The sequence below is a fragment of the Antechinus flavipes genome, chromosome 5, assembly GCF_016432865.1.
Source record: "Antechinus flavipes isolate AdamAnt ecotype Samford, QLD, Australia chromosome 5, AdamAnt_v2, whole genome shotgun sequence".
Taxonomy (NCBI): domain Eukaryota; kingdom Metazoa; phylum Chordata; class Mammalia; order Dasyuromorphia; family Dasyuridae; genus Antechinus; species Antechinus flavipes.
Window position 1 is genome coordinate 143,192,646 of NC_067402.1, and position 18,576 is coordinate 143,211,221.

General features: G+C 36.2%; 1 protein-coding gene across 2 annotated transcripts in view; it reads left to right on the forward strand.

The window, feature by feature from the left end:
* The first annotated feature begins 9,048 nt into the window (after positions 1-9,048).
* The window catches only part of NAMPT (nicotinamide phosphoribosyltransferase), a 41,596-nt gene continuing 32,068 nt past the window's right edge, over positions 9,049-18,576 (forward strand). Inside the window, exon 1 of one of the 2 annotated variants that reach the window (XM_051963633.1) lies at positions 9,049-9,293. In XM_051963633.1, coding sequence (XP_051819593.1) covers positions 9,237-9,293 — 57 coding nt within the window. In that variant the 5' untranslated portion in view covers positions 9,049-9,236. Of the gene's footprint in view, positions 9,294-9,520; positions 9,719-18,576 lie in introns of those variants that run through there. The other variant, XM_051963632.1, reaches the window with a different exon arrangement.

The following is an 18,576-nucleotide window of genomic DNA, read 5'->3' on the forward strand; positions in this document are numbered from 1 at the left end:
TAGGTTTTTAATCAAAAATATTTGAAAGTCCTTTTTTTCCATGAAAGATTTCAGGATATATTGTTCTTGATTATAATTCTGTATCTTTTGCCTTTTGAAATATTATATTCCAAGATTCGACTCATTTATATTATGTTACAAGATCTCCTCTCATTTAATATAAGTTGCCATGTCTTGTATAGTCCATATTGTAATTTCTTAAATGTTTCTTTCTGAAAGCTGATAGTATTTTTTTCTTTGAAATGAAAGGGCTAGATTTTAACTATGATATTCCTATTATACTTCCTCTTAAGGTTCCTTTTTTCTGCTTTTAATTTGCACTTTGCTTCTAATAGATCTTGGTAGCTTTAATTTATGGTTTCTTGAAATAATGCCCAGACTTTTTTTCCCATCTAAATCATGATCTTCAAGGAGCCCAGTGACTCTTAAATTCTGTCTTTGACCTATTTCCCAAATTACACTTTTTTTATCAGATATTTTACATGTTCTCCTATTTTTTAATCTTTTTATTTTATTTTATTCTAATATTTCTTGCTGTATCATGAAGTCACTGATTTCTCTCTATTTTAGTTTTCAGGTCATCTGCTACTTGAATAAGATTTACCACTTTCTTTTCTAAGTTATTAGACTCTTTAAGAGCTTTTGTTTCATTTGTCTTTATCTCTTTATTTCTTGTAGGTATTCACATAGTTCTAGAAAATTTACTTTTTTCCTCTAATGAGTCTGCTTTCTAGGCAGCTCTGGATCTATTGTATTTTTTTTTAGTTGGTGTTTTGTTTGATTGAATAATCATTCCTGCTTTGGTTCTTAAATCAGAGCTATGCCAGGTCTAGCTCTGTCTCCTACTGTAGCTGCTGTTTTGGATGAGATAGTCAGCTTTGCTTCAACTTATCCTAGGTCACCTAGGTCTCAGTAGTTTTAGAACTACTCTATGTAGTTTTAGAATAAAAGAAGTCACTTGCCATAGTTTCTCATTGGTTTATTTGATTATTCAGGTCTTTATTGAGCAAGAGTAGGTATATAGAAAATATATGTGTGTATATACCTCTAGCCCAAGTACAAGTGATAAACCCTTGAGGCAAAAGCCTAGAAAGGTTATCTACCAATGGGAATGACCATTATCACATGTGGGAATTTTATATGGTATTCACCAGAACACAGAACTAAGGTTTCTTGGTGGGAACAAACTTGCAGCCCCATAATCTTGCATATCATGAAGCATGAGGACCAAACAGTCCTCTTGTTTTTCTTCACAAGTATGAGTCTCCCTGTATATGCTTTTATTCTACATGATGTCCTATGAATTTGATTTTTTTAGAATACTATCCAATTGAAATTGGCATATACTTAAAGCAAATATATATCAGCAATATTCATTCAGATATAGTTTATAAACAAGTGCATGGTTTGAAGATAACATACAGACCCCATTATTTTATAATCTATTAGGCAATTGATTTTTAGCTTATTGATCTCATGAAAATATTTAGTAAGTTTCCCTGACATCTAAGAATTATCACTGTGCTTCTCCCCAATTTTGGTGAAGTTTTTTCCCCCAATTAACAAGCATTTCCCTTTTATCTTCATTTTTATTTAATGGGAAAAGAAAAAGAAAAAGAAAACTCTTGTGTCAAATACACATCATAAAGCAAGACAAATTATCATATTATCCATGTCACTATATACATGTTATTTACACACACATACACACAAACATATGTATATGTCTTATTTTGCATCTTGAATCTATCATTTCTCTATCAGAAGGTCAGCAACACATCAATACTCTGGAATTATGTTTGGTCTGTACTTTAATTAGAGTTTGTAAGTCTTTAAAAGTTGCTTATCTTTACAATGTTGTTGTTATTGTATAAGTTATTCTCCTGGTTTTACTCACTTCACTCTATAAAAGTTCATACAAGTTTTTCCATGTTTCTTTGAATTCATCTCTTTCATCATTCATTGCTTACTATGTAATAGTATTCCATTATAATCATATCATAATTTGCTTAGCCATTCTTGATTTCCTGTGTACTTTTTAAATAATACACACATGAATTAGTCTTGGAAACTACAAGGATTCTGTTGTATATGAGGTTTTTCTGTACCTTTTGCAATTCAAGTCAGGATATTTTAACTTCTTTGCTAAAGTAGGAAAAAGAAATCAATTGCAAAATAACCTTGTGATGCTTCATTCAGCAAAAGTCTATTCTGTAGAGGATGTTTTAGGCTGAATTGATCCAGGACTATCTTAAAGAAAATACAATTTCCTTGACAAATTCATTAAATCAATTAATATTTTGAAGCACTTATTATACACAGAATTCCTTTAGAAACCTTGGGAGAAATATGAAAATATTTAAGATATTATATTAAATATATATATCACCTGAAGGACCTTAAAAATCTAGTAGGGGAGATGAATACAATACCAATTAGAATATAGCTAAACCCTGATAAGTGTGAAAATGAATACCATGAATAGTCTCATTATTTGAATTGGTACAGCTTATTTCCTCTGGGTTGGAACAAATGACCACATTTTACATAATTATAATGTTAAATTGTTGTTTGTCCTTTATTCTCAAAGAGTACTATACATCAGGGAGGTGATACCATGATATGCAAATGATTTGGACTTAAGTGAGAGAAGACTACAAAGTCACCAGCCTCACTTTCTTCTCCAGGACCATCTAGGGTCCAGTGGCAAGATATAAATCAGGACAACTGGAAATGACTGCAGTGGAAGACTGTGGCCTATTTAAGATAAGGTCTTTAACAGGTCTCAGATTAATTTTTTTTGAAAATACTGCAAATTTGAATACATACAGTCATGCAGAGGATTTATTATATGCCAGTATCCTGAGTTCAAATATTGCTGGGCATCTTTATGAGAATATAACATTCAAAATAAGGATAGTAATACCTCATATTGATGAGTTTTGTATCCCCTCAATTCCTGGTGGTGATGAGGTTAGTGGCAATAAGAGAGTTGTTAAAATCCCCTTTCAGTTGACCATAAGTTCAAAGTGAAAGAATTCACTTATCCCAAATTATTAATTGCAAAAAATGAAAATGTATCGTTGGATAGAAACCAGTTTACTAAGAGACTGACTTCTATAGTGGCAAAGTCCTATTAGGGAAATGGAATCTAGAGCTGAGAAGAAAATGCCTTCTCAGTGGGCAGAGGGTCCTAGCAGCTGAGCAAGCTATTGTAGGCCTTCTACAAGGAATGAGTCCAGAAATTGCCCTTTAAGGAGTCTTGAGGTTTCAGGAAGCCAAGGTTCCCAGGCTTAGATGCTTATCAGTATCCAGCCCAGATCTCCTATTGGAATTAACAACACTTCAAGAGGTGCTTTTTGACTAGGATTTCTAATTGAATCAAAAGCTCTGGCATCCCCGAAAGATAACTTATCTGGGGGGATATGCCTTCCCCAGGAGGGGCTGAGACTTCAAAAGGGATCACAGATCAAAAGGAAATACAGTTCAGTGTGATAATCTTAAAGGGAACACAGCTTCAGTAAAGGGAACAGTTTCCCTCCCACTTCAATATGAGTATCAAATGAGATAATATATGTGAAGTGTTTTGTAAACCTTAAAGTGATATGTAACTTCTATTTTTATTATTATTTTATAATGATAGGATGATATTGTCTAACTCCTGATAGAGAAACGATAAAAGTTTCAAGATGCAGAATAAGGCATACATCTTGTGACAGAGACAACTTGAGAATTTGTTTTGCTTGACTATTTGTCACAAAGATTTTGGTTTTATTTTTCTTTTCCTATTAAATGAGATTGAGGGCACAAAGGGGAGTAGAGAGTTTTAAATGAGATAAAATCAGTTTTAATCTAGATTACAAATTTCTTGAGGTTAAGAGACTTTCATTTACCTAAACTTTGTATATCCCCAACTTATGGTATACTATTACACATACTATATGTGCCAGCCAGAGCTTATGAAAGGTCATCCATATTTAGAGATCCCATGGGAGGAAACTCCTTTGGATAATTCAGATAGAAAATAGTTTGCTGTTGATAGTCTTATAGCATTGCCTGGGTCATTGATAGATTAAGAAATTTGCTCAGGGTTACACAACCAGTATGTGTCTAAGATAGGAACTGAACCTTGGTTTTTCAGATTCAGAGGTGAATTATCTATCCATCATGCCATATAGCCTTTATTATGTGACCACAATCAGTTTTTCATTTTAAAATTCCATATTAAGAAATAGTATCTTAACCTTTTATAGATCAGAAAAAGATAACTATTAAATTCATAGGCCAATTAAAGATAGCTATTAAATTATTTTTCCAGTGAAGGTAATTTTAAAATGAAACCTTTGAGTTCAGATTGAGTAATAAATTCATAATATGAATTTTATTTCAAAACTGATCCCCTTAGAACTATTTGAAGCCATTTATGAGGCTAAAGAAATTAGAATAAATTTACTTAATTCCAGAGTAGTATAGAATGCTTTTCTGTAAATAACATTTTTATTATCACTATTATTTACTGTAAAATTGGATTGCTAGGTGACACAATGGATAGAATCTAGAAACCTAGAAACAGGGCCTAGCAACAGAAAGATTCAGGTTAATGACTTCAAATATGTTCTCAGATACTTACTAGCTATATGATGTAGGCAAGTCACTTAATTCTGCTTGCCTCAGTAAACTCATCAGTAACTGAGCTAGGGAAGAAAATGGCATATAATTCTAGTATCTTAGCCAAGAAAATTCCAAATGAGATCACAAAATGTTGAATACAAGTGAGAAACAACTGAACTACTGTAAACCTATATTAGATTTGTCCATTTTGAACTGAAGACACAGTTTAGGATTTTAAGATTAGATTGTAATTTTGATTTTAACATCATCAGCTATAGCCATTTTGTAATACAATCCAATTCTTTTTTCTGCCCAAAGCAAAACAGGACAAAGATTACTGTATAATAACCTATATAATGCCTGTAGGAAGATAAACAAGGAAGTACTTGTTCTTTAAATTGTTTATAGAAGTTTTTTAAAGTTCATAGAAAAAAATGCTAAGAGGACAAAAAAAAATTTCTTCTCTTCCTTTGTACTAGTTATGATAAAAATGGTTTAGTAAAACCTCTTTCTTATGGTATTCTGCATAATTGGATTTATTAATCAACTGACAGTTAATCAAAAATTTTATTGATCCAAATTTTGTTGAAAATCACTTCATACTACATCCATAGAATATGTTGCCATAAGTATAATGAACATAATTGCACTGGCTTAGAAACATCCTGCTATCTTAATGCAGTTCTATAGACCTAGAGTAAGAGTTCTTAGATATAGTTCTGAGATACCAATGGGTCTCCAAGACCCTTTCAGAGAGTCCTTAAGGCAAAAAAAATTTTTTTTCGTAACTATTTTCACATTTATTTGCCTACTAAGATATAGGAGTTATTATCTCTTTTGCAGTTACATATCTTAGTGAGGCCTGATTTTCAAATACTTCATAAAGCAACATATTACAAGAGACTAAATGCAAGATCCATCTGAGAATCTATTTTCTATTATCCTTACATTAGAAAGCTTTTTAAAATATATAAAACAATGTGAGTCTTCTCACTAACTTTTTTTGGGGGGAAGTTTTGTTTTTCATTAAAATATCTTTTGCTAAAATATAATGAGTTAGTTCCACTTGCTCAGTGATGAAGGGAGCCATCTACACCCAAAGAGAGGACAAGGAGAACTGAGTGTGGATCACAACATAGCATTTTCACTCTCCCTGTTGTTGTTGGCTTGCATTTTGTTTTCTTTCACAGTATTTTTTTCTTCCTTCTTGATCTGATTTTTCTTGTGTAGCTAAATAACTGTATAAATATGTATACATATATTGCATTTAACATATATTTTAACATATTTAATGTGTTGAACTACCTGCCATCTAGTGGAGGGGGTGGTGGAAAGGAAGGGAAAATTTGGAATAGAAAGTTTTGCAATGGTCAGTGTTGAAAAATTACCCATGCAAATGTTTTGTAAATAAAAAGCTTAAAATAAAATAAAATGGTTTTATTGTTGGTTTTAAATTAAACAATTTTTTTTTAAATTATCAGTTTTAATTTCTAACATGATGAGTATAACCCACATAAACAAAAGCCCTTTCAGGCCTTCAATATTTTTAAAATTTTAAAGGGGTTCTGAAACCTAAAAACTTAAGATTCTATTAGACTATGCAATAGGTTAATTAAGTAGGGCTAGCCTATAATTAGAAGAGGAAGGTTGGGAAAGGAAGTGCAATACTTGAAGTATATAGAGATATTCTTTGCCTTTTTCTTATGTAACCATGTAGAAACTTGGAGAAATAAAGATCAAGGAAAGATGGAACATTTAGATTGGAGGACTATTAAAGACTTACTTGTCGGTATAGTGCTGTACTAGGCATTGAGGAATCAAACACAAAGAATGAATAATTCCTGTTCACAAAAAGTAGGAATTCTAAGGAAGGAGACAACAGATAGATATACAAGTACATAGAAGAAATACAAATGTACCCAAAGTTCTTAGGAAGAGAAAGAAAGTACTTGAACCAAGTCTAGAAAGGATAGGATTCTCTGAAATGGAGGTGAAGACTGAGTGGATTTCAGGCATTTAGGAAATTGATGTAAAAGCATGGAGATAGGAGATAAGTTGCTTGTGTGAAAAAAATAAATCAATGTGGATGGATTGCTGAGTGTAGGGAGACAACAACATCCAATTAGACCAGAAAGATAGGTTGAGGTAGAGGAATTTATACTGTAAACCACATTAAATCACTATAGTTTATTGAATAGGGAAGTGACACGATCAGATTTCTGTCTAAAGAAAATCACTTTGGCAGATATATGGAGGATGCACTAAAGTGGTGAGACAGGGAATAATAGTTGACATAGCAGGGTCACCCCTGAATTGAGGGTGCAATTTACTGAAGATGACAGACAAGAGTTGATGGGAGCAAGTACACATAATAAAGAGATTGGCCCTTTGCTAGGGGTAGTTACATGGCTTAGTAGATAGAGTACTGGGCTTAGAATTAGAAAAACCTGTGTAACCCTGGAGAAGTGTTTGCCTTAATGTGGAAGGAAATGGCAAATTATTTCAGTATCTTTACCAAGAAAACCCCATAGACAGTATGAGATACAGGGATATAACTGAAGAAAAGAAGGTTATGCCTTCAACAGATGTGGGGAAGTTTGGAAGAGAGGAGAAAGGATATTGGGCTTAGTTTAGGACAGGTGAGCTTGAGATGTTTCAGTTTGAAATAAACACGAAGTTCTCATTTTCTCAAATTAAAAAATTTAAACGTTTGACTACATGAGGAACTTGTCACGGTCTTTCTTGAGAATGTGAGATTTACAGGGAAATTTCCAGAACTTGCACTGATCAAAGAATAGCTGGATGTCTCGTTTCCTACCTTCCCTAAACAAAATCCTCACTATCAGTTTGTTTTCTAGGTACTTATCAATTTTTGAGAAAAGAGATTCTAGAAACATGATAGTACTAGTTTGCATTTAGATAGCATCTCAATATTTACAAAGCATTTTACAAATATCTCATATTTTCCTCACAACTACTGAGAGGCTAGGTACTGCCATTAATATTCTTCTAACTTTATAGATGACGAAAGTGAGGTAACCAGAGTCAGTGACTTGCCCAGGGTCACACAACTAGTACATTTGAATCCAGATCACCCAGCTAGTAAATGTCTCAAGGAAAATGTGAATCCAGATTTTCATGTTATGCTACTCCATCTATTGAGCCACCTACCTAACTAATTGAGGTTAATTAAGTGGTTTATTGTATTTATTTTTCCTAAACTACTTCCCCAAGCATGAATTAGATGAAGGTTAAGCTTTTAAAAGTGGAAACCGTTATTATGCAGGTGACTGGAGGAAATATATTGAGGGGAGGATAACACAAATATACGGGGCAGGAGCTGTTTACCGAAAGGACAAATTATTTATTCCCTTAGTGGAATGAGTGACACATCAATCTGAAGACTACCGGGTCTATCAGTGATGCACCGTGACAACTGTTTGATCTTTGTCTTTTGTTTCCGTACGTAACTAGATTTAAGCTCGCTTCCTTTACTTATTGGCTTCGAAAAGCATTCAATATCCCTCCGTTTCAGGACCAAGGAGCGTTCTAGGCATTTTCTCTGATGGGTAAAGATGTCCCATAGAGCACGGAGAGAGCTGGACTAGCTCGGCTCTCAAAAGAGCTCGAGCAAAGAGCATTTGATGCTCTCGGTTTAAGAGTCCCGTGTGGCCATGCTATCCTTTCTCCTGGCTCTTCAGAATTTGGAAGTGCGTTGGCTGGAAGACAAATGGGAGGTGGGGGGGAGGGAAGAGCATGGATTCCTTCAGAGTCAAAGACAAAGATAAGGAATAAATCTCCCCCCCTCCAGCATCCTTTGGACCATAGAGCCGAGGAGAATGGGAGGGGGTGGGGAGAAGAAGGAGGATTAGCTGCTGCTCAGCACCCAACCCCGGTGGCGTGATTTGAGGAGGTGCAAGAAAAAGGGCAAGGGACAGTCCTACTCAAGCTGCCCCGCCCCACCCAAAAGGCAGCTCTAAGACCGGGCGAGGCTGGAAGCCCCTCCCCTAACCTTTTCTTCCCCTCCCCCTCTAGGAGCCTGCGCTAGACAAGGGGAGGCGGGCGCTCGCGCGTCTCTCAGGAGTCACGTGCCGGGACCGCTGCCCCGGTTATCTGCGGACACCGTGCGCCCCCAAGGGAGGGCGGGAGGCAGCCATCCCTGCGGAAAAGCGCGTGCCTCACGTCCAGCCCGTCCCCCGCTTCCTCCTCCTGACCTCCGAATCCTATCGCGTGCGCCCGGCTCCGCCTCTCACCCCCTTCCTATGTCCTCCCCGCCCTCCGCGGCGCTCCCCGCCCTGGGGGGTGGGGTGGAGAGATGGGGCGGGGAGGAGCCGAATGCTCGGGCTCGGGAGCCGCGCGGACCGCCGCCTCCTCTGGCGTCACGGCTCTTCCCCTCCCCAATCCCGGCCCGCCCTCCCTCCCTCGACCCCTCCTCCTGCTCCTGCTCCCACTCCCGCTTCGTCTCCTGCACCCCACCTCCTCCCCTCCTCCTTCTCCGCCCCCTCCCCCCCCCTCGGTCCGTGCAGTGACTTAAGCAACGGAGCGCGGCGAAGCCCATTTTTCCCCTTCCTCGCAGCGCCGACGAGCCCGCGGCTCGCCTCCCCCCACACGCCCTCCGCCCCGAGATGAATTGTGCGGCTGAAGCCGAGTTCAACATCCTTCTCGCCACTGATTCTTACAAGGTACTGGGGCTTGGGGTGGGGGCAGGTGACGGTCGAAGGAAGGAGGGTCGGGGAGACGCGGGTGGACGGACGGAGTGGAGAAGCTGCGGCCGGGGAGGTGGGGGGGAGGGGGCAGGCTGCGCTGCAGCGGGGGGCCCGGGGCAGGTGAGATGGCTCGGGGCCCGGGCCGAGGCCAGAGCCGGGGCCCAGGGAGGCCGCTGTCGCCCGAGTGGGGCAGGTGAGGTCGGGGCTCCCTGACTGCGATGGATGGGGAGGAGGCGGGGCCTGCGGGAGGGGAGGGGATGTTGAGGCGGCGCGGGTGCGGGGAGGGGGCGTGGGAGGCCGGGCGACGAGGAGGAAGGGACCGCGCACGGATGCGCACCTCCGCAGACCCGCGCCCCGGCCTCCCCAGGAACGCGTCCCTTTCTCTCCAGGCCGGGCCTGGGGTACGAGCGAACGAGCTAGGGAGAGAGGAAGGGCGGGCATCCTGCTGGGGAAGCGGGTCAGTTAGGTAACGGCTGCAGCGCCGGCGGCGGGGGGAGGCCCTGGGTCTGCCCACGCCGCTGCCCCCCTCCCTCGGTCAGTCTGGGGTGGGGGGAATCTCGGGCGCACCTGGCTTCGGAGAAAGGAAGGAGTTACCTTGCCCTCCAGACCTTCCCTGCGGGGAATTCAGACACATATTTTTCCTTTCCTGTACTTTCCTCTCTTTAAAAGAACTAGACAAAAAAAAAAAAAAATGTTTCTGGTCTCAGGCAGTAATTTGTAATCAGCAGGTACAACCTCCCTCTTAAAAGAAGTTATGGGGATGATGGTGGAGGAAATAGGGGGAGGAATGTGGTTTAAAAATTTTTTTAAAGAGCCTAAGGATATATTGTCTGTTCAGTCCAGTGCATGTCTTCCTCTAAGTTGCCATTGCTTTCTTTTCATCCTTGCTCCAGTCCACTGGACTCTTCCCTGTCTGTCATCATGAGGAATGTCCTTTGCCCTATAAAGAGACAGAAACTTTCGTTTGAACTTTTAGGAAAAAGAAGTTAGGAAAAGAAAGTGAAACTAGTGGAGTCCTCACGGCTTGTGGAGTTAATACTAGTAGAGGACATAGCATAGTTGAATATTACTTATTAAACACGTGTACTGACGCTGCCCCATTACTTATGCTTTCAAAAATTCAGAGGAATGTCTAATAAGGAGTAAATTTAGCATAAATCATTGTACATATTGTTCTGCTTTATTAGACTGACGCTTCAAAGACATGCCATATTATTTGGACAAAAACTCACGTGTGTTCATTGGAGAAATTTAGGTTTTTAACCATCAAGATGGTGATTTAAGTATATTTAATTGAACTATAATTCCCTAAATATAGCAACTGGAACATTAGAGTTAACAATAATTTAGAATTATATTTCACTTAATATAAAATCATTCTGCTGTTTATTTTGTATTTTCCCTTAATCTTGACAGTGGCTTAAACAAGGTTATTTTTAAATACGTTTTCTGATTCAGAAACTTAAATGTTCGGAGACCTAAAATCATATATTGTCTGTTCAGGTAGTTTTAGTGGTTCATTAAAGTAAGACCCCTGAAGTTTTGAATAGTACTGCTATTCATTATCAGGAGATCTTAAATCATAGATATAGAGCAGAAAAGGACTTTAGAAGTCATCTGGTCCAACCCCCTGAGAAAACAGACTCAGAAAAATTGTGACCTAAGTCTAGTAGAAGTAAGTTAGAACTCCGATTTCAAAGTCCATCCATACTGTTCCATGCTAAAAGTAAATATCTCACTACCCTTAAAACAGATTATCAGATTGTTGTTCAATCAGTACAGCTCCATTGGATTAATGGTGATGTTTTAGATATATTAAGTAGTTATTAGACATCTTGTTGTTCAATTGTCCAAATCTTGGTGACCCCATTTGGAATTTTCTTGGTAAAGAGACTGGAATGATTTGCCCTTTTTTTTATCCAGCTCATTTTACAGATAAGGAAACTGAGGCAAACTTGCCCAGGGTCTTGCAGCTAGAAAGTGAAGGAGTCATTTGAACTTGGAGAAATAGATTAGTTTTTCTGACTCCAAGCCTGGTACTCTATCCACTATACTATCTAGCTGCCTGAAAATATACTCATATTAAGGCAGCTAAGTATTATCTAAGTTTCCACTAGTGGAAAGTGTCTTAGAAAGACCAGAATTTGAATCTTGCTTCAAACACTTAGCTGTCAATTAATCTTTCTTGGGCTTAGTTTCCTCATTTATTAAATGAGTCGTTGTGGGGCTTAAATGAGATAAGATGTAAATAAGTTTGCAAGCCTTAAAGTTCTATGTAAATGTTAGCTATTGTTATATATATTGTGTGTGTGTGTGTGTATATATATATATGTGTATATATATATATAGTTATATAGATAGAAAGAATTTATTTCTTAACTCAGCCTGTAAAATACATACATTTTAATAATAAGGAAAATGTATGTTGCTTTCATTAAAAAAAATGAGATTGATTTAACGCTTAACACTTTATTTTTTTCCTTTAGTGCCTTCTAATAAAAGCTAAATATGGCAATAACGTATTTTTATGATGACTTAATGTGGTTTCACATTAGTTTTAGCACAATTATAAACTATATTAAACTAATATTTTCTAATCTCCTAACAAGGCAGATTTATATTGTATTATTTAAACAAAAATTATAGATTATTTGCAACAGGACCCTAAGAGTTCATAACCATCTCATTCTGCTGATGAGAAAACAGACTGAGAAATCATTTGTCCGAGATTTCACAGCTAAATAATGAATGTGGTGTAGAGATAGGATTAGAAAATATTGATGTGGACATCAGACTACTGGTCTGGTGCTTAATCCACACCCTTGGTTTCTATACGGTTCTTTATTCAGGCATCTTTCAAATCAAGCCAACAGGCTTTAACTTTATAGTATGGTACTTTTTTTTTTTTTTTTTAAGCAGTTTATTTTCCTATATCTTAGTGTACTTTAACATTTAGACTTTTTTCTTCAACTGTAGCAAATATAAACTCATTTGGCTTAAATAAAATAATATACATAAAACACTATGTAAATTCCCATTAACAATTATTTTATATTCTGGTCTTTTTCCTTTACGTGATCTAACATGTTTTTCATTTGAGATAATAGGCCTATTTTGTGCTAAACAAGACAAGTGAAAGGTTATGAAACAAATTTCATATTATAGATTAAAAATTTTGGTTTTCTATAATAATAACATTTATATAGAGATTTGTGGTTTGCAAAGTGCTTTGCACAATCATAGTCCATTTGATATTTATAACAATCTTGTCAGGTAGATGCTATTTTTTATCCCCATTTTACAGAGAGGGAAACTGAAGCTTAGGGAGATTAATTGACGCCTATAGTTACATAGCAAGTAAGTGTCTGAGGTGAAATTTGTACCCTTATTCTGACTCAAAATCTACTTTGCTACCCACCATGTATTGCTGCTCCTCATTATTGGACTTTATAAGCCTAACTAAGTACTGATGTAAAACTGAATATTTAAATTCTACAAACACCTTTTGATCTAATGATGTAGGTATGTTTTTTTAAACTGATAACTAATAGTCTGTGATCATGATCTGATGGTATCCTTTGCTGATTTTCAACTCATCTGACTCTCTTTCTCCTAGCAGTTGAGAGACAATGTTTCAAAATTATATAGAGGAAAAGCCCTCTTTAAAATTTTGCTGCCTTTTTCGGGTAGGAATAATGAACAATTTAATTTTGAAATTGCCTGAGATTGGTATGTGACCATGATTTGTACATAGAAATATACATCATCCTGAGTTAATTTTAGTGGAGACCACTAGCTAAATTTTTCTTCAATTTTTAAGATTTTAGAGCACTGATCCATGATTAAAATAGGAATTTTGTGCTATATTTGTATGTATATTTCTGTAACCTGTTTACCTGTTGATCCTGTGACTGCATTTTGTCTCTTATTCAACAAATAGTTTTTCAACATTATGATGGTGTCTAAGATATACATTGATGTATAAGATAGCTATTTTTCTCCCAAGAATCTTAAGGAACTAGTCATAAAAAAGAACCCCTATCATCATACTAACAAAATGGAAAAGTAATGAATTAATAACCCACTTGAACATATTCACAGTTTGCTAGACCAGTTGGTAATGTTCAGTGGGAACATGCTTATGTTGTATCATCTTGGGATTGGGGAATCTTGAAAATGAACAAACTTTATTCCTCCCTAGGATATGAACATCAAACTTTTTTCCTTAATGGTTTATCTAAGTGATTTCCTTGATGTCTTGAACTCAGACTTCAACATTCTGTTCAGGTTTATGATTTCCCACTAGTGGAGTCTAATAGATAAAGGTAATTTAATAGATAAAAATCAAAAGATTTAGCAGAAAGTAGCTAATCTTAATTGAATCTTCTTACATATACTGATTAGTTTGTTGGGGTTTTTTTTCCCCCCAAAGATCGGTGCTGTCTATATATTGCCTAAAAACTACTGAGTCAGTATACAATCAGCTTTGTTACTTAAATCTCAAAGTTAGTCTTTAACTTAGGTTATAAAAAAGTAATTTATTAAATGGCTTTTTTTTAAACTTGTTAATTTGGTTTTTCATAGAAACACTGTTATAATCAGATGTTAGTTTCTCAAGATTTATAAATTCTTAAAGGGTGCTGCTGACTAAAGCAACTTTATTATTAGTGAAATTCAGACAATAACAAAATAAAGTAGAAGATAGTATAAGGGAAGCAATATATTTGGAGATGAGGATTGAGGTAGGAATGGGAATTGTATGTGGGCATGCAAGGTACCTCCTGCCAGGAATTTACTCCCAACCCCATTAGGATTCTACCCTTCTTCCTCAGAACACACATTTTCTAAAAGCCCCAAATTGCCTGTTTTCATTTTCTTCTTTGCAAATGACTGGCAGTTGGTACTGCTTTGACTATTTGTCTATTTCTGCCAAATAGCTATATTCCCAGAAAGTTTTACATAATATCTATAATATCTACCTCATAGGGTAGATTACTATTAAGTGAAATACTATAAATAAAAGTTTTTTTTCTAAAATATGTAATAGCATTAGCAATCATTATTGTGTGTGACCCTCCCAATTCAATGCTAACAATTAATGGAGCTCCTGATCAAAATGTCAAAATTTATTTAGAATCAAGGAATGATGCTTTTTTTCTTTTTTTTCTCCCATTCCTACTTTATTCTGTTTCAGACTGAACCTTAAATATTAACAAAATATTTTCTTCATAACAAGCCCAGTTTAGCATATTAGATACAATGTTGTATTTGACATCAGAAAGATCAGAGTTCAAATTCTGACTCTCAGTTACTATGTGACACTAGCCAAGCCTCAACTTCTCAGTAACTCTTGAGCACCTAGCATTGGCATTTCAACCCTTAGTTTCCACCCTCTCCCCCCCCATAACTCAGTGTAACAAATAAGCAAAGATTTTTGAAGTGTGATGAGTGTTTAGCAGTACATATATTATTATTTTTCTAATTACATAGGTATAAATAACAAAATAAAAAATCATTTAAAAGCATTTATAAATTCATATTAGCCTTGTTCTCTTTTATCAGTCAATGTACTAATAATAAAATTACTATCTTAAGAGTTTATGAAAGTTTTATGCATTACAAAGGGTTTCTTCTATTTGAAAAGCCTATTCAGTGAACTAGTCCATCTTCCCTTTATGTTATTCTTTAAGAAAACTGAAGACCAGAGAGTTTAATGATTTGTTCCAAAACACCCAGCTGGCAATGAGATGATTCTAGTGCACAAGGAGAGCTATGTATCTAGATACTAAATTGCTATAAACTGGGGGCACCTAGTTGTTGTAGTGGATAGAGCACCAGCTCTGAAGTCAGGTGGACCTGAGTTCAAATATGGTCTCAGTCATTTATAGTACTAGAGCCAAGTTTGAATAATCCAATTTCTATTACCTTTCAGAGAAGAAAGGTATTATATAATGATTTAGAACTCTACCCCTTGATATTTCTGTAGGTAAATTTACATGCTGTTATGTACGTATTCATAAAATGAGTATTTTGCTGTTGATTAGGACTATAAAATGGTGGACTCTAAATATTTCCTAGCATATAATAGTTGAGTGGTAAGCCAAGTAGGGAAGATGGAATAGAATGACAATAATTTTTGTCCATATAGTCCCATAATACTAGGAAAGCTGTTGATTAGGTGATGGCCCAAATTAGGGATAACCTTAAAAACACTTTTGAGAAAATTGGACTTTGATTTCATAGAAATATGCTAATATAGTTTAAATATTTATAAGGTGGTTTTGAAATTGAAATGTAATTCAGAAGAGGATCAAAGCATACCTAACTTCTGGGGTACAGTGCTTTTATTGTTCTTCACTGTTGAATTGTTTGGGTAATTCTTCATAATTAAGAAAACTCTCTTTGTAGGTTTGGACTAGAAATTTTATAGTATGCAAAAGACTATAGCACTGAGTGATGCTACCTAGATGTGATAATAAAATATTACCCTTGTACTGATATATAATGGCAGCTAGGTGGTGTAGTGGCTAGAGTGCCAGGCCTGGAGCCAAGAAGACTAAATTTATCTCAAATAAAGTTAAAATGTGGACCAGATAATTCTTAATATGTGACCCTGAGCAAGTCACTTAACTATTTACCTCAGTTTCAGTTTCCTCCTCTGTGAAATGACCTACATAAGAAAATGACAAAGCACTCCAACATCTTTACCAAGATGGCAAATGGGATCACAAAGAATCAGATGTGATTGAACAACATGACTCATTTGTAATAGGGAACCAGAATAATTTGAAGGACTACATCTTATACTAACACAGAGATAATTTCTATAATAGTCCATCTTTTCCTGGAGTAAGTCATATACTGTTTTTAAAAGGAGTTTTTTATTCTGAACTTAAAAACAGCAAAATGAGCATTTCGATATAGACAGAGTAGAAATCAAACTACTGTGCATGAAATCACAAATTTTCATTTCGTGCCACTTATTCTTTTTAAGAATATTAAAGTCTGTCCATTACTTTCAAAACTATCATGCTTATCTATGCTTCTTCAGGACTTCCATCAATTCTCTTCAAAGTATTTGTATATATGTATTTAATGTAACACAATGGCCTTTTTTTTTCTTTTTTTTGGTTTTACTAATGCTAACCTTCCATCTCTATCCTCAACCCCTACTTAATTAAAAACCAAGAGAAAAAAAAAAAAAAACAACACAAAATGAATAAGCATTATCAAGCAAAACTGAATCTAGATCGGGACTATGTCTAAATGTATCTTTTTCTGCACCTTGTATCCATCATCTCTCTGTCAGAAGATAGATAATATCCTTCATCCAGAGTCTTGCAGTTAGTGTCTTTATAAAAATTGTTCTCTTGGTTATCCTCACTTCACTCTGTATCAGTTCATGCTACTGAATATTTCTTGAAATTGTTTTTTGTCTTTGCCCCAAAACAATTGTATTACATTCATGTACCACAACTTACAACTCATTCTCCAAATTATATAGGAGACAATTTGAGACACCTCTTTAAGAGTCTTTCTCTCCCTTCCACTACTCCATTCTCGACCTTCTCTCTTCTCCCTCTTTGAGCCCTCCCCCTCTCTCCCCATTAATCCTTCACAATCAGGAAGTTATTTTTGCTTGTAATTACTCGGTCTCCTTCAATAAGACAAGAGTATTATCCTCCCATTTAACCATCACTACCACTTTCAAGCCTTGATTTCCCTGTTGAGTTAAATACTTTCCTCCACCAAGCTGTATGTATGTATTCAGCTCTTAAAAACATAATTCCATGCTAACATATGTAGAAACAAGTATAGCCTATACTTTTTGTTACAGGTATACATAGATTAAAACTTAATTCCTCATCTATCTAAAGTGATACAGGAGCCATTCCTACAGATGTCCTTCCTTGGGAAAAATTTTTCTATTTTCTGTATCAGTACTACCTTCCATTGTGCGATTGTTTTTTTGTTATGGTCATTGTCATATATTTCCATACTTAAAAGATCTCTGATTTCATCAGTACTGGTAATCTTCTAATATAGTTTACCCCATCCCATGCTTTAACAATGGGTTGCATGCACATTTAAACACATGCAAACACAAATACTTTTATACAGTTAATTTGGTAGTCTGGCAAAGAGCCTCCAAACTTAAACTGATTTCAGTATGGCAGACACACAGTTCTGTCATAGGGGTTATATTTGAAGCTTTTCCTATATAATAAGACTAATTGGAAGTTATATTACTATTGCATGGGCTTTGAGAACCCTATGTCAGGTCACCCTCTATACCACTCTAAGGTATCAGACTAGGACCTTAGGGGGAATAATCTACAAATTTCCACTATTTGTGTTAACTTCTTTTCCTTTCTGTGACTCTGGGTAAGTCACTTAACCCTATTTGCTTCATTTTTATCGTCTGTAAAAATGAGCTGGAGAAGGCAATGGCCAAACATCCAGCATCTTTGCCAGGAAAACCCCAAATAAGTTCATGAAAACCCATTTGTCTTAAATCTTCAGATATAATTGAACAACAATATTTTTTTTTCCTTTCACCCCTTTTTCAAGAACCATGTAACATGGTGCAAAGACAATTGGATTTAGAATGAGTCTAGATTCAATTGCTTGTTCTAGATCCTAGCTTTGTGACCTTAAGCAAACTTTTCAAGGTTTCTTTCTGATCTGTAAAATTAGTGGGTTGAATTTGATGATCTCCTAGCTCTGGTATTTTTCAGGTACTACTTAGAAATTTGCAAAATTGATTTGTGGACTTGCCTGATATAAGTTATAAAGAGATGTGAAGTGGCCTAATTGGCAAAAAGAAAGGGATTAAACCAGGGACCTAGAAAAACTAGGTAATCATCTTTTAAGTTGTATGTTAGAACAATTTGTACTAAGTTTCTGCTTTTATGCATCATAACTTAGAAAATAAGCTGTTTTTGGCTTTTAAAAAGCAGTGACAAGCAGTGAGACATTGTGAATGGAGAGCCAGTCTTGGCATCAGGAAAACTTGGATTCAGGTCCTGCTTTCTTAATGTCTATATGGGCCAAAGAGGAAGAGAAGGGAAGATAACAAATGCTTATATAGTACCTACTATGTGCCAGGCACATTAAACACTTTACAAATATCTTATTTGATCTTCAGAACAATCCCTTACCCCCTTTTACAGTTGAGGAAATGGGAGACAAACAGATTTGAGTGACTTAATCAGGGTTATAAATCCGGTAAGTATCCAAGGCTGATTTTGAAAGCAGA